Source organism: Centrocercus urophasianus, unplaced genomic scaffold (assembly GCF_019232065.1).
Source record: "Centrocercus urophasianus isolate 14NV4802_14NV808 unplaced genomic scaffold, USGS_Curo_1.0 seq_26, whole genome shotgun sequence".
NCBI classification, from domain to species: domain Eukaryota; kingdom Metazoa; phylum Chordata; class Aves; order Galliformes; family Phasianidae; genus Centrocercus; species Centrocercus urophasianus.
This window is the reverse complement of record NW_024884822.1, coordinates 1473418-1488384: the sequence shown is the minus strand read 5'-3', so window position 1 is coordinate 1488384 and position 14967 is coordinate 1473418. Positions and strand designations below refer to the sequence as shown.

The 14967-nt window shown below is 45.5% G+C and overlaps 1 protein-coding gene across 5 annotated transcripts in view; it reads left to right on the top strand.

The window, feature by feature from the left end:
• KCNIP1 (potassium voltage-gated channel interacting protein 1) overlaps positions 1–14270 on the top strand; it is a 305776-nt gene extending 291506 nt beyond the window's left edge. For all 5 annotated transcript variants that reach the window (XM_042826385.1, XM_042826389.1, XM_042826386.1 and 2 more), the window contains exons 2-8: positions 476–600; positions 6512–6581; positions 7118–7188; positions 8666–8773; positions 9341–9445; positions 10005–10067; positions 11254–14270. In XM_042826385.1, coding sequence (XP_042682319.1) covers positions 476–600; positions 6512–6581; positions 7118–7188; positions 8666–8773; positions 9341–9445; positions 10005–10067; positions 11254–11301 — 590 coding nt within the window. In that variant the 3' untranslated portion in view covers positions 11302–14270. The remainder of the gene's footprint in view (positions 1–475; positions 601–6511; positions 6582–7117; positions 7189–8665; positions 8774–9340; positions 9446–10004; positions 10068–11253) is intronic.
• The last annotated feature ends 697 nt before the right edge of the window (positions 14271–14967 follow it).

Genomic DNA, 14967 nt, shown 5'->3' with positions numbered 1-14967 from the left:
GCAGTGAGCCCCTCACTCACTCACTCAGCATACAGAAGAGTTTCCCTCACTGTTTACCCTCAGTGTAATGTCGTTGTCTAATATGCTTAAGCATGACTGCTCTCTTACTTGTATTTGCTCAGCTTTCTGTCAGGTCAGTACTTTGAAAGGCCTGCTCTCAACGCCATTTCAGTATTTAGATAAGAGTATCTGGCGTTGCCTTTTAGAGCAACGTGTCTGCTGCCTATCCTGTTCTCCCCATCAGTTTTGGCTTTGTGAATGGGGTGCTAATTGGCCCCAGTAAGAAGTATGAGCTATTGCTTTACTCACCTGGCTTTTATTGTGCTTTTGAAAAGTTGAAAACAGTGATACAGATCAGTTCTGTTGATGGCTTCTTTTTTTCTCTATTGCTCTTGAAATCCAATCTGTCTTACCCATTGCGTTAAGGGAGCAAAGCTAACAACCAAAATGAATATCTTCCTGTCTTCTCTTTTAGATAAAATCGAAGATGAATTAGAAATGACTACGGTGTGCCACAGACCCGAAGGCCTGGAACAGCTTGAAGCGCAAACCAATTTCACTAAAAGAGAGCTTCAAGTGCTTTACAGAGGATTTAAAAATGTAAGAACAGCACTGCAGTGAACTGAATCCAGTATGTGTGTCTCCACCAGCCCCAATTGCTCAGCTGTGTTTTGTATCATTCTCCTGCTACCTACCAGCAGTTCTGCACTGCATCTCCTCTACCACAGCAAAACGAGCTCACAATCTACCTTTCCATCTAATATTGATGCCCCCATAATCTGCTTAAAATGGGGATTGCATGAGCACATCACGCTCGTTACATTTACTCCCTAAATGTCACTAAACGTGCTGCAAATTCCTCAGCTGTGCCTATGCTTCAAGATAATCCACAAATGTTTTCATGTTTATTTAATTTTTGCTTGCTCGATTCATGCTGCAGTTGAGCTGTGTTGTTTGCTTGGGATGCCTGGGATATTTTTTTTTTTCCCCCTTTCCCTATCTTGGATAATTCTTGCTATTTGAGTAGGATGTTATTAGAGCATGTTAGGACTACAAAGTCCAGGGTAAGCAGGGAACAAAGCAGGAGCCCAAGAGACCTCAGAAGGTAATGGGTATCAGGGTGAGGGGTAGGAGACCACAGTTTAGGTGAAAGGGAATGTGTCAGCTGTCACAGCTGCATGCACACAGCAGCAGCATGCTGGTCTTCATGAACCTCAGCCAGAGCCAATTCTCCCTGGTAGGGTTGGTCTCCACAGGGCTGTGAGCCTCACCATGTAGGTCCCCTGCTGCTGCCTTACAGGGACTCGTAATAAACAGAAATGGGATTTTGAGGCTATGTGGAACAGATGTGTTATGGACCTTGAATGCTGAAGAGTCATTACGTGACTACCTGAGGGTCTGAGTCACAAGGGTGTTTTGTGTCAGGTAATGCTTTGATGGTGATTAATGAGTTGTTATTGCACTAGCTTGATAGATGCCATGTGGTTTTTAAGTTGCTCTGTTGGACAGTTGCAGTACTTCAGCTACTGTCATAGCAAAACACTGTAAGTTCTTGTAAAGTCAAGTCCATTGGTTGAAGACTTGCCATAAAAAAATTAAGCCACCTTAAATGCGAGTCTTGTTGAGGGAAACCTGCTGGATGTTGTGAAGGTCCTTTCTTATTTTTGACATTCTTGAAATTTGGTTGCATCCTATCTCCTGCACATACCTGACTTCTCCAGCTCAGCACAGCTGCCTGTACCTTGGTTTATTGCATGCATTGTGCTTGTGCAGCTTTTGCTGGACTTAGGGAGGACCTCAGTCTGACCACTGAAGATGGACCTTATGAGACCTCATTGTGCTTTGGCTGGTCAGGTACAAAACATACAGCTTTGAAGACAAAGCTGAATAGGTTAATACAAGGTATAATGCGATATAACCCCCTACAATGGGGAACGGAGCTCAATGCATTCCTAACTGCTGTGTTTTCATATGTTGCTGACATACCTTTCTTGCTGTGTATGGGAGCCCAGTGCAGGGCACCATGCTGAGAGGGAGAGGTTGAGTCAGCAGCCCTGATGCAAACCAGAGGCACGTGAGCCTTGCAGCTCTCAGCAGACTTGGGGTTTATCCTTTCCCCCTCCCCCTGCCCTCCAGTTTTGCTATCATTTTGCAGTACAGAGGCATTACCTCTGAGGGAAAGAATAATGATAAAAGTGCATTTAACTTGTGTGTTCGACCCTTCTGTAAGACCACACTGATGGTCTTGGTGTTCATTGGCAGTGCTGGCACGATCCTGGCTTTGTCAAGTCATTAGGAAAGCAGCGTGTTTCCTCCAGCTGCTGTGTACGCAATGTGCATGAAGCTTTAATATTTAAAGTTTAAACTGAAAGGGCAGCTTTAGCATTTCTAGCCTATAAATCATGGTTTCAATAGAATGAGTAATTAGGCACAGTAGGCAAGCTATCTCAGCTGTTACCATATTTCCCCTTGTACCGAACCGTGTGCTTCTCGGGATGATGTTACAGTGCCATCTGGAGATTCAAAGGCCCTGTGGGAAAACAGTCATTTTTCTCTCCAGCTCGTGCTGCTTGCTCTCACTGATTGCACAGGTCGTGTTTAATCACAAGGCAACAGCTGGGTTACCACAGGGCCAGCTGCAGGCACTTGGAATAGCACAGGAGGAATGAGGTCCTTCCCAGTCCTGCTGTTTTCATACTTGGTTGGGTGGTCGTGTTCACAGACATGCAGCCAAAGGCAGCTCAGCGCAGCCTGGTATTGCTTCCAGGCAAGTGCCCTGTCTGACCAGGGTCCTAATTCTCCATGCTTTTCTTTCTTAGTGTTCCTTTGTCTCTGAAGCCTTTCCCTACACACCTGGGCAGGGGACAGCACAGGCAGTGAGGGGCACTGGGAGGTGCATCTCTGCTTTCCCTGAGCCCTGTGAAAAACTGAGGGGGTTCTGGGCCAACAGGACTGGCAGAAGGGATTGATCAGGTGACAGCAAAAGTTGCCAGCTGCTTGAGCAAAAGCAAGTTCTGTGAAAGTACGGGATTTTGGGGGGAGAAAAGACATGTGCAGCTCCAAGGTTCTAGAGGAAATCAAGTGATTCTAATCCTTCAGACTTGCTGATAGGCTTTCGTGTCTTCAGTTATGTTTCTGCAGCCAGTAAAGCTGCTAACTGAATAGTTATAAGCCTGTTCTTTTTCTTCTTTTATTTCTGTCCTTACAAATAAATGCTGGCTACTCACAGTGCTCTAAGACAACAAATCCTGAGACAGAAAATGATAAATTCTGATATACACCATGCACCCAGGGCTGACCCATAAGGGTCTCTGGGCTGAGAGCTGCCCTGGGAAGGTGGTGGGGAAGGAGGGGAGGGCAGAATTTTGTTGAGGAGGGTGGGCAACAGCCAGGAATGCAGCTGGGATGGGCCGTGAGCTCAGGCTCCTCCTGGTGTGTGATTGCTCAGATCTGTCGTTTCCACACTGGACTGGTGGAGGCTTGCACCAAACTGCATCTCAGCCACTCCAGCAAAGCCGAGCACAGCAGCCAGACTGGCTGCATGACATGAGATGCTTGGGCTGAGGGCTTTGGCTGTAGCTCTGCAAAAAGCAAGATAACTGAAGCAGCAAGAAGAAGAGTCTGGTGGGTCTTACCTTGGTTCAGCTTAACAAAATAAAACATGGTTGTTTATACATACATGGGAAGAGAGAATTGTTTGAGCTAGAAAGCAGTGTTGGCATGGGGTGCAATTAGAGGTTTCTGTTCCCCAGGTGAGTGAGTGATGTTTGGGGAACCATTAATGAACGGGTGGGATGAGAAATTGTTTGTAAGATTCAAATTGATAAATTGTTGATGTTTAAGGGATCACCAACAACAGAGCTTTTGGCTCGGTAATTCAGTATGTCCTTTTTGGACTTTCTCATTACTTGTATTCTTTGGATTGAGTGCATGAATTTAAGACGATTGGGATCTTCATGGGATTTTCTGCTTTCTTCAGGAGGTTCTGCCCTATTAGGGAACAGCTGCTAGCTGCAAGGGACACTGCAAAGACTCAATGAGAGAACAGCAACCCCAAATAACTCAGGAACTGTTGGGAACACTCTGGCTTTGCTGTAGCATGACTATTTTAGCAAATATGCAGTATGTGAATGAGTTTTCTGTGAGACGGGATGACTGAAATAAGTCTGGGTTTGAAGACCAAAGCAAGAAGTGTGAATGAGATAAGGAAGTTCTGGTATTTTCATAATGCCATAAATATACTGCTGGCTCTGAGAGAACACAAGAAAGGCAGCAAAGTAATTCCTGATTCTAGCAGAAGAACCCCAAGTGCAATTTTTCTTTGATTTTTTTTTTATTTCAAAGTGTGGTTTTCAGCTCCCTTGTGGTTTAAGGAGAAGTCAGAGGAGCTCGATCAATACACTTTGGATTGAGTGCATGAATTTAAGAGGATTGGGATCTTCATGGGATTTTCTGCTTTCTTCAGGAGGTTCTGCTCTATTAGGGAACAGCTGCTAGCTGCAAGGGACACTGCAAAGACTCAATGAGAGAACAGCAACCCCAGATAACTAAGGAACCTAAGGTGCTGTCAATGCCAGTGCTTGGTAGCTAAATTTTGGGAACAATACCAACCAAGTGTTCACTTCTCATGTTAGACACTTTGAAATAATTCATAGGTTTAAAAAAAAAAATGAGGTGTTTACCTGAAATTTAACCCACTGCTGTCAAAGGAAGGCCTTGTGTGTATTAGAGTGGAAGGTGCTTTTTCATGCTGCTATGAAATTTCTCTTGCATGAGGAAACCTGTGCTGCCTTCTGTGGAATTTCAGCTGGCACAGAGCTTACCTGCTCCTTTCCACAAGAGGGATTTCTTTGAGTCAGCTGCCTTAAGATGTGCTGTAGCACTAATGAGGCCTCTTGAGCTTTATTCGACTCTTACAAAACAAAATGGTGATCAATTAAGTGTAAATGAACTGCTACTAGCATATGTGTCTGAAAGCAGCCCTGTTATGTAGAGCTAAGCAGGGCGATCAGTGTCAGCACTGCGCTCCTGGAGGTTTGATGCAAACTTCCATTTGGCTTCCAGATAGAACATCAGAAGCAAGCAGGGTTGTGCGGAAACTCAAAATGTAATCAGGGCCAATGGCCAGACCTGCTGTGAGAGACCTCACCTCTTTGAGAGCAGTGCAGCTCCTCTCACTGTGCCTGCCCAGTGCTGATGCTCTGAGGCTGGGGGCACAGGAACACGAATGGTGGCTGGGGCTGCTGGGATGGCCTGGGGCAAGGGAAAGGTATGGAGAATATAATGCGTAGTCCCTGTATTTATAAACTGTCTTAAAGCATTGCAGTGGCCAGAAAGAAGGCATCTACTGGACTGAAGGAAGGAACTCAGACCTAATTGCATTAATTCCAGTAGCAAAGAGTACAGACTGTGTGTGATTAGGGGGTGCCTCTGGTGTTGCCCCAAGTGCCCCTTCTTGCTCTCCTGTGACTCACACAGGATGGAGCGACTTCTTTATTCTGCCTTCCCATGGTTGGGGAATGCAATGTCAGCAGCAGGCGATGCTGCAGATCAGACGCTTTTTCTGTTTGTAAGCTTTTCTTGATGGCAGAATTTCTCGTCAAGGTCCTTTTGTTCTTGAAAGACAACCTAAACAACTGATCAGTAAGTCAGTCGCTGGCTTGAATCTTCCTCTGACTTTGTGTCACCGATTCAAAGGGATTTTCTCAGGCTTCCTAAGTTTGCTCATCCCAAATTCAACGACCTGTAAGCAGCAGTGAGGAATGGATTCTGTCAGCCGCGCTGGTTAGGTAAAAATATAACTGTGGTTGAACTCAAGCGTGCTCTGTTACAGGATGGATGAGTTTTTAAACAAAGTCATGCAAACAGAGCCTTTAACCAAGATGAGGCTTTGGAGTTCTGAGTCTGTAAATAAAAACGGGAGAGGTTATTTTGTGCGTATGCAGAGGGATGGGCAGTGGCTGACTTCCCTTGGTTTGTGAGAGCTGGAGTTAGGTTGTTTAGATTTGGCATTTGCTTTATAATAAAGCCTCTGGATTGAGGCACATAACAAAGCTAAACCTGGTCCTGAATTTTACTTGGGCTGTCCTGAAGGGCTCTTCTGGTTTCAAGCCTCATACCAATGCTGATGTTTGAGAATTTGCTGGTACGTACCGTTAGCCTCCATGGAGCTGGTGTGAGGGGCAGGACAGGGAAGCGATTGCTGGCAGTGATTTGTAATGTATTAGAGGAGGCCTTCGTGTGACAGAAGGCACGAGCTGGCTGTCCACTCATCTGTTAAAACAGGAATTAAACACTGCTGTGAACCAAGTCTGTGAGATGCTTAAGATGGAATTGCAGCCTGAATTAACTTTAATTTCTTCAACTGCACAGCCCATACATCCAGAATGCTATGGGAGCAGGGATGCGACTAGTATAATTGCTCTCTTTGGGCTTGTACAGTTTTGCAAATGAACCTTAACAGAGCTGGGGTGTGTGTTTTGATTTGGTTTTGTTTCTTTTTTTCTGACAGGAATGTCCTAGCGGGGTGGTTAATGAAGAGACGTTCAAACAGATCTATGCACAGTTTTTTCCTCATGGAGGTAAGCAGGATGCTTTGTCAGGTTCGTTGAAGTGTGACTTAATGCAGGATGTCATCTGGCTGCAGAGCTCTTGGACGCTCTGTGCTAGTTAAGTGAGGTAAGGGCTGCAGGGTCTTACACAAAAACACAACCAAGGTAAGAACACTGATGTAGGCCCTTTGAAAAGCTATTTAACGAGAATAAAGGCAAACCCACATTAAAGATTGCCAGTAGTTGTCAGCCACAGAGCAGTGTGCTGCTATGAGATGGAGTTGTTGCACTTGCTGCTGGAGCTAGTACTGCACTGGCCCCAGAGATACACTTGTGTGCTGCTTTTTGCTCTCATTCTTACAAGCACAGCCCCACAATCCAGATCATGCCCTGTGCAGTACAAGCATTCAGTGGGGTTGGGTTGTGGTTTCTGCAAGTCCATGTTAATATTTACTAGCTCACAGAGTGGCAGTGCTTTAAGGATGGCTTTATACTGAAAGAGTTTGCTGAGAGCCAGTGGTATGTAAGGAGCTGTTGTACCAATTGGTGCCTTTTGTGTTTTCCAGATGCTAGCATGTATGCACATTATCTCTTTAACGCGTTTGACACTGCACAGAATGGCTCAGTGAAGTTTGAGGTAACTGGTTTGCATCCTGTTTTAATGCCCTATTTCTCAGTTCTGTGTGTTTCAGCTTCCCATCCATTTTTCATCGTAAACTATGGGATTTGATGGGCTATGGGCTGGAGGGCTACAACCAGATGAAACGTCAAAATCTCATTCTGTTTAATGCAGGCTTCTTGTGCAGACGGATTGGCTTTCTTCCCTCTGCAGAAACAAACAGATCGTGTTAGTCAGCAGCATAGGAGTGTTAGTGCCACAGGGAGAAAGTGCAGATGGTTTGTGTAGCAGAAAGCACAGGGCAGTGACAGTCCCATGGAGCAGAGACCAGTGAGTGGCACAGATAATGGGGTTGTCAAAGAAAGGCCAGAGAAGCTCACGCTTCCTGCAGCTTGCATGCGTTGCAGGGTTTCACGTGTACGTTCCTGGAATGTATGCATTTTCAAAGCTGATTTGAGCTGTTCAACAAGGATCTCACATAGTTCCTGAGGAATACCAAATCCACCCCATAGCTGCAGCCTGCGTCTGCAAACAGAAAGTGGTGGAAACGCTAGGCAGCCCCGCTTTGTGCCATCGAAGTGGCCAAATCCCCATTAGTTCCAGGTGTGACAGAGAAATTATTTACCAGCTGTGGGAAGGTTGCCATATGGAAGTGCATCTCTGTAGCGATGGCTGCAGTGGGAGTTCTGCCTGTATCAGCCCTTCTGGAGAGCATTAAGAGACTTCCAGAATCCTAAACGGACTGACCCACAGCAAAATGCTTAGACAAGTATATTTGAAAAACGCTGAGCTTTCCTTCCGGGCAAATCCGGCTCTTTGGTGGTTATCACATGTAAGCATTTTGTCCCCTTTTTTGTATTGTTCAGCAAGCTTTAATTTCTCTTGAGTGTGGGTAAAAAGGAACAAAGGTCTTTAGGAAGCAGTGCTCTGCCCTGCGCAGAGCCACTGGAGATGATACAGGGAGGATTAAGTGTGTTAAATGAGACACCAGGTAGAGTATAGCTGCTTTAGCTCGAAGCTCTGCCTGTACTGACAAATACAGCAGTGCTGCTGAGCCACTGCACAGCGCAAACAATAAATCAAAGTTATTGCAAGCAATAACTCCACTCCAAACCAAAAATGCAAACAAAATACCGTGTCCCAGATTGAGTTAGTAGAGGTGGGAACCACACTTGGCTAAACGTGTTGTATTTTGCCAGGGGACAAAACCTGAGCTTCCCTGCGTGGCAGAGAGGTCTGGAGTCTTGCTGGCCCTCTGAGGGTGGGCACAGGGAGGATGCACAGTTGAGTACTTGAGGACTCTTGGGGTTTTCCCAGTTCCCTCTTACACGTTTATTAGCGCTGCTCAGACCATCTTAGCGGGCGCTGTGTCCGTGGAGCTCAGTCAGAGGATACATTCATCCTAAGTGGGTAACTTCTCTGGGGGGTGCAATGAGGAGCGTGACTTGGAAAGGGATGTTGCACAGATTCTCATTTCTCTCTCTGCCTCAAACAGGATTTTGTGATGGCGTTGTCAATTCTGTTGCGGGGAACAGTTCATGAGAAGCTCAGATGGACGTTTAACCTTTATGACATAAACAAGGATGGCTATATAAACAAGGAGGTAGGGCTGTTTCTGACAAATGTAGTTGATTTCTATGAGAGCTGACTTGTTTCTGTTGCATAGCACAATTAACGTTGCATACAGCTCATCAAACATATAAAACTGGACCTGAGTGTTTTTCTGTCTAAGAAAGTGCAAAGTGATCTCACACTGTATTATTTTGTAGATGCGTTTTCCTACGTTACACTGGCTTTCATGGTTAGCTCTTACCTGGAGAAAAATCCTGGTTTAATCTATGAGCAATGCAAAGCTGTGAAGAGGAGGGGAGGGGATGATGACAGCAGGTACTCAGTGACCAAGGTGTATTAGGGGCTTCTGGCTGCACTGGGAGGTGTGATGTGGGCTCACCCAGAGCACTACGAACCCCCCAGATTTGTAGGTTAGCATATATCTGATGATGCATCTGTCTGCATGCATGTGTTCTTGGGGGGACAGTAGATATGAGCACAAGGTCTGTGCTGTTTTGTTAACAGGAGAGGGCGAAGAAAAGGGCAGTAAAAGACATAAATGTGCTATCATTTCTATTAATTTCCCTGTTGTGCTTTTGTTGTCATGTCACTACTGCAGGAGATGATGGATATAGTAAAGGCAATTTATGATATGATGGGAAAGTACACGTATCCCGTGCTGAAGGAAGATGCTCCAAGGCAGCACGTAGAAGTGTTCTTCCAGGTACTTCAATTCTGATGATTTCTCAACACCTGAGCTCTTCACTGATACACTTTAAGATTAATCCCAGCTACACAGCTGTTTCCTACTGTACATCCTAAAACAAATTCTAGTAGCCATCCAACCTAATGCTGCAGTGCCTGCTGACTTCTTGAGTCTGAGGTATCCTAATTTGACTTAGCCCAACCCTTTGCAACGGGAGGATGTTTATCCAGTGAATGTGGAGCTTCTGTATGTATCACAGTCATTTGGTGCTTCTCTTCTCAACTGCTCATAAAGACAGACAGCTATCATATGGTGAGGCAGTGAAGAAATAAATGATGTAATATGAGCAGAGGTTGCTGCATGTGTATAACAAAGGTTCAGGTGGAGATGACCTCGAAAGTCCTCCACATACCAGAGTGAACCAGTTCTTAGCTGCCAGCAAATTGAACCAGTGGCACCGAGTCTGTAATGTTGGCTGGTCACGTGCCTTAGATTTATTCAAGTTACAGCACATAGGATGTTATACTGTTACCACAGTGTTATCTGTGGGAACTAAATGTTTGTTTTTATTTTGCAGAAAATGGATAAAAACAAAGATGGTGTTGTAACTTTAGATGAGTTTATCGAATCATGTCAGGAGGTAAGGATGAAATGCCAGGTGCAACAAAAGGTACAGATCATGCCACCGTCTTTGTTTTCACTTCCACCAAACTTCATTTGCAAGGAAGTGCCACTCCATCCCGGGGTTCCTTTGCTCTCTCAAAAAAAAAAGCAGCTGTGAGATTGGTGGTGCTCTGTGATGCTGCTGAGCCATCAGGGCTGTGGGGTCAGGCTGGTCAGTGCTGCTGATTCTGTGACAAGTACACAATTATGAGAAAGCTCATAATGCCCTTTACCTTCCTCAGTATTTTATTTACTTAGTTGCATATTTAAGAGGCTGACGCTGTGTCTTCGGTGTGTGATTAGATATCTTAGTATCAAAGCAGCTTCAACAGTAGGGTTTTGTTAAACCAGAACCAGGGCAGGGTATTTGGTTCCTTACTGTTGATGTGCTTGGGCTTGCAGCTCACAGACCCATGCACTGCCATGTGTTACCTCCTGGCAGACCAGAGCCATGCCACACAAAGGTGGTGTCTTTTATTTTAAGGAAACAAACAAATGTGCTTACCTCTGCCATATCTGAGGCTGCAGCTCTCGGGCAGTGAAGTCATGGCATGGCTGTGCACAGGAGGATTGGTTCCCCACACAGGGCATCACCAAACTGTGTTAGGATGAGCGAGGTGGATGCTGCTACCAGAAACTATCTGGTATTTCCCTTATGTGTCTCCAACTCTCTCATTTGGATCCAGGGACCTGAGAGAGGCTGGTATTTCATGTATTCTTGTTTTGAGCCCCAGGTGTTCCTGTGAGGAACTGGTCCTTCATGGCAGCATGCTTGTCCGTTCAAAGCTGTCATTTCATTTATGCTTCTGAGGCAGATGAAGCTAAATACACACCTTCATATTCAGGATCAGTGCAGTGGGTGCCGATGTCTGAGGGCACAGCTTCAATGTTGGTTCAGCTTTTCTTCTGTGAAGCACAGGCCATGCTGGAAGCCAAGCTTAGGAGAATGTCCTCTGCATGCCTCAAACCAGTCAAGGTGCTGAAGTAAAAGCGCTGCTTTTCCAAATCAGGACCTAACTGTTGAATCCATTCAAGCTTACCAAGGGTGGAAAGCAAGGCTGTTGCCTGCAGTAGTCCCCGCAGAGCCCCTGCTGTGCCATGCCAGGTTAGGAGTTGTATTCATCAGTGCTCCTTTCATGAACGTGTCTTCTCGTTGCTTTCAGGATGACAATATCATGCGGTCCTTGCAGCTCTTTGAGAACGTAATGTAACCATGCCTGGAAAGCTCTGGAAGAGTCAGAGACTGTGTGTGTAACAAAGACCTCCTTTCTGGGTGAAAGCTTTTTATAATTCAGCCATGTTCAATTCAGCCAGCGTGTGAGGGTTTTGTATGACGTGTCCAACCAAACGGCAACTGAATGCAACTGATCCCATCTCTCCTCCGCAAGAGACGACAGTGGACCTCTATTTCATTTTGGAAGCATGCAAATACTTTAATAAAACCTGACGAGAGAGCTGCTGCTTGAAGCTCGATGAGTAATACACAGCGTTCTGTTTGCAAGCCACAAGTCCTGCTTTAATCTAGCAAGCTTGATTGCGTATGATAGCTCATGTTGATAGCATATTCAGCCACCTATTACAAGCAAAAAGCTCAGTCCATACAACCATATGGCAAAATGTTTTATGGATGCCTTGCCTTTAATCTGCTTTTACAAAAAAAAAAAAAAGAATCTACAAGGGCCATCTGTAAAAATGAACAGTGAATGTACCTAGGACGTTAAGCAGACAGCCCGTGTAGCCAGCATCCCCATTTCTGCAGAGATCTTGCTTCTCACGGCACTGGTGCCACCACGCTGAGGCTGGTGGAGGTATTCCCGAGCACATTAACCAGAGGAACTCAATACCAGGGTTAGTCAGAAAGGAGCAAAGCGTGAGTAGCACGTAAATTTCAAAGTGCAGAGCAAATCTGATCAATGATGGTAAGTTGTTGCAGGACCAGGTAGGTTTATAAGGGCTGCTAGAGGAAGATGCACACCTGCTTTGGTCCCAGCCACCTTCTGCAGTCCCGGTGCGCTGTGGGACACCGAGCGATTCTCCACTGTGCACCTCAGCAGCACCATGGCCGTGTGATGGTCCTTCCGCTGTGGTTTGGCACCTGCTTCTTAGATGCGTTACTTGAACATCTGTATTCCTCCATTAGATGTTAAAACAAAGTAAATTCTACTCTGTGGAGTTATTTAAGCTTTCCAGAAAAGGGCCAGGTGGTGCAGCTGTGTTCCCACATAAGGGCCTTGGCACCCACAGAGTGCCAAATAAGTTTAATTGGCGCCTGCATGGTTGCTGTTAGTATCAGAAATGTCTGCCGGGGTAGTTCCACATTTTCTGTAGTAAAATCTTCATCCCACAAGACAGTTGCATGACTCGTACAAGTCCTGATCCTTACCAATGCCCCGGAGAGCTTTGTTGTGGGGAATTGTTGGTTTCTTTCTTCCAAGAGGGAAACAGGAAGTCATGTAGCGAATTTATACCAAGGTTGGATTGCCCAGTAGATGTGTCTGCTGAGGAACAGGTCAGCCTGCTTTGCAGAGGAGTCTTAAGGAAAATGGCTGTTCCCAAGCAGCTGATGGTTGGGAAACCAAGGGAAGGAGGGAGCAGCCACCTGTACCAGCTGCACAAACCACACAGAAAGGGGAATCCCCTGTCGTACCCAACATCGTCCCTGTCCAGTAAGCATATATTTTTATTATGTCAGATACTATATTGCTAATATACTGTTGGCACTGAAGATATATTTTAAATATTACGTATGTGGAAGCTTTTTATAAGACTAAATATATAGAATGCCTAATTTCTGTAGCCCTATGTTTTATAAAAAAAAATTAATCTGTTGAAATATTCCTGGTTATAGAGGTAGGTCTGATCAGTACTGGAGTAATGCTATGTGTATTCCTCAAGATGGAAAGTGTTCTTTTTTTCTGTGCTTCTGCATACTCTTCTGTGTGGTCTTTGCTTTGTTCCCCCAAGTTGATTACTTGTCATCAAAACAGCTGGTCAGCTGAGGGAAGTTACTTGTATGCAGGAATGACATCTCAATCTGTCCTGTTCGCTGCCTTGCACGCAATTAACCATGAATTAATTCCTTCTAGCAAGTATGCAGAGCAAAGCAGCTCCAGTGATGTGCTGGGATTCACAGAAGGGATGCAGTGCTGTGAGAGTAGCCTTGTCTTCCAGCTGTCCAGTGTTGTCTATTTGTTTTTTGTTTAATAGGCACTTGGTAAAGACATCAGCTGTAGCTGGAATAATGCCCAATATTTATGTTGTTCCTTCTTGTGATTCTTCTTGTAATCACTTGGGCAAATAACAGCCTTCAGTGCAACAAAAAACCTGCTTTGTTCTCCTCCATCCCTACAGGCATGTGTCTGTTGTCAGTCTGAGCAGGTAATGTCACTAGACCAAAAAAAGGGAAAGCAATCATTTGTACTGAGTTCTTCAGTGTCTTTCACCTCTAACAGTGATGCTCCAAGTGTGCTTGCAAGATGGCATATGTAGCCTGAATATTTCTTAGAATTAGAATGTGCCTTTTTCAGTAGACAAGAAGTATTAATACATGCGTGATCCTTGTAGACCCTGGAGCTAAATTAATTTCTGGAGCCGCCCTGAATTTGGCCTCAGCTGTGTTTTCAGTCTCCGCTAGGAGAAGTGTTTTGTTCCAGGGACCAGAACTGCTCTGGGTCAAGTACAGCCTGACTGAGCAACATACCTGAAACATCTGCATGTTACTCTCAACGTATCTTTAAGGGCATTGCTGAAGCCAGATTGCTATTAGTGCCCTTACACTTTTTGTTTCTCCTCTTCTGCACTGATGTAGTTTTTATCAGTTCCCAGTAATGATGGCCGTGTGTTAGGAAGAGAGGGAGATGCTGAAAGCTGCACTGGTCCTGACTCTGCCCCTAAGCCATAACCAGAGCCCAGCTACCATTGCCTGTGCCTCATGCCTGCCATTTGCTCCTGGATTGCTGCTTCTATGTTCCCCTTAAGATGCCATCCAGAGACCCAGCCAGGCCAGGAGAAACTCATGGGGTTCAGTAAATCCAAGTGCAAGGTTTGGCACTTGGGTCACAGCAAGCCCTGCTATCAGTGCAAACCGGGGAATGTAAGGTAGAGCATGGCTGTGAACTAAAAGAGGGGAGATTTAGGTTGGATATGAGGAAGAGGTTTTTTACAGTGAGGGCAATGAGGCAGTGGCACAGGGTGCCCAGAGATGTGGTGGATGCACCATGTCTGCAGGCACTCAAGGTCAGGCTGGACGGGGCTCTGAGCACCTGATTTAGTGGAGGTGTCCCTGTTCAGTGCAGGGAGTTGGACCAGATGGCCTTTAAGGGTTCCTTCCAACTCAAACTCTTCTCTGATTGTAAGTCTGTTGCTACAATAGGAGGATTTGCCACGTGACGCACAACAGCAGCATTTACTGTAGCTCTGGTCGTGAATTCTGGCTGTGACAGAGCAGTTGCCTTTGTGAAACCATTTATTATCCTGTATTTGTCCACGATCCCACTGCTAGCAGCCGGAGGCTTGTGTGCATCAGTGCCCAGGGGCCTCGGGGCTTTCCGTGAGCAGCATCCATGCACGTGGCAGGTGACAGAGCTGCAGTGACTGTGAGAGAGTCATCCTCTGCATGGAAATGTCTTTGGGTTTGCCTTTTATGTTCTTGGTGAACGTTAGTTTGTAAGCTTGCAAAGCCTCTCATCGCTCATAAATGAGGCTTGCAATATTGATGGCAAATACTTACTGCTACGGCTTTCCAAATAAAACATAGTATGCTGTTCTGATCTCATCTCGCCATCGATCCTCTTGCCAGGATGTGAAGGAAGCTGCTGCGCTGCCTGCTAAGTTACAGTTAGACTCTGTCAGTGCTATCAGCTGTGCACATTTTCTTG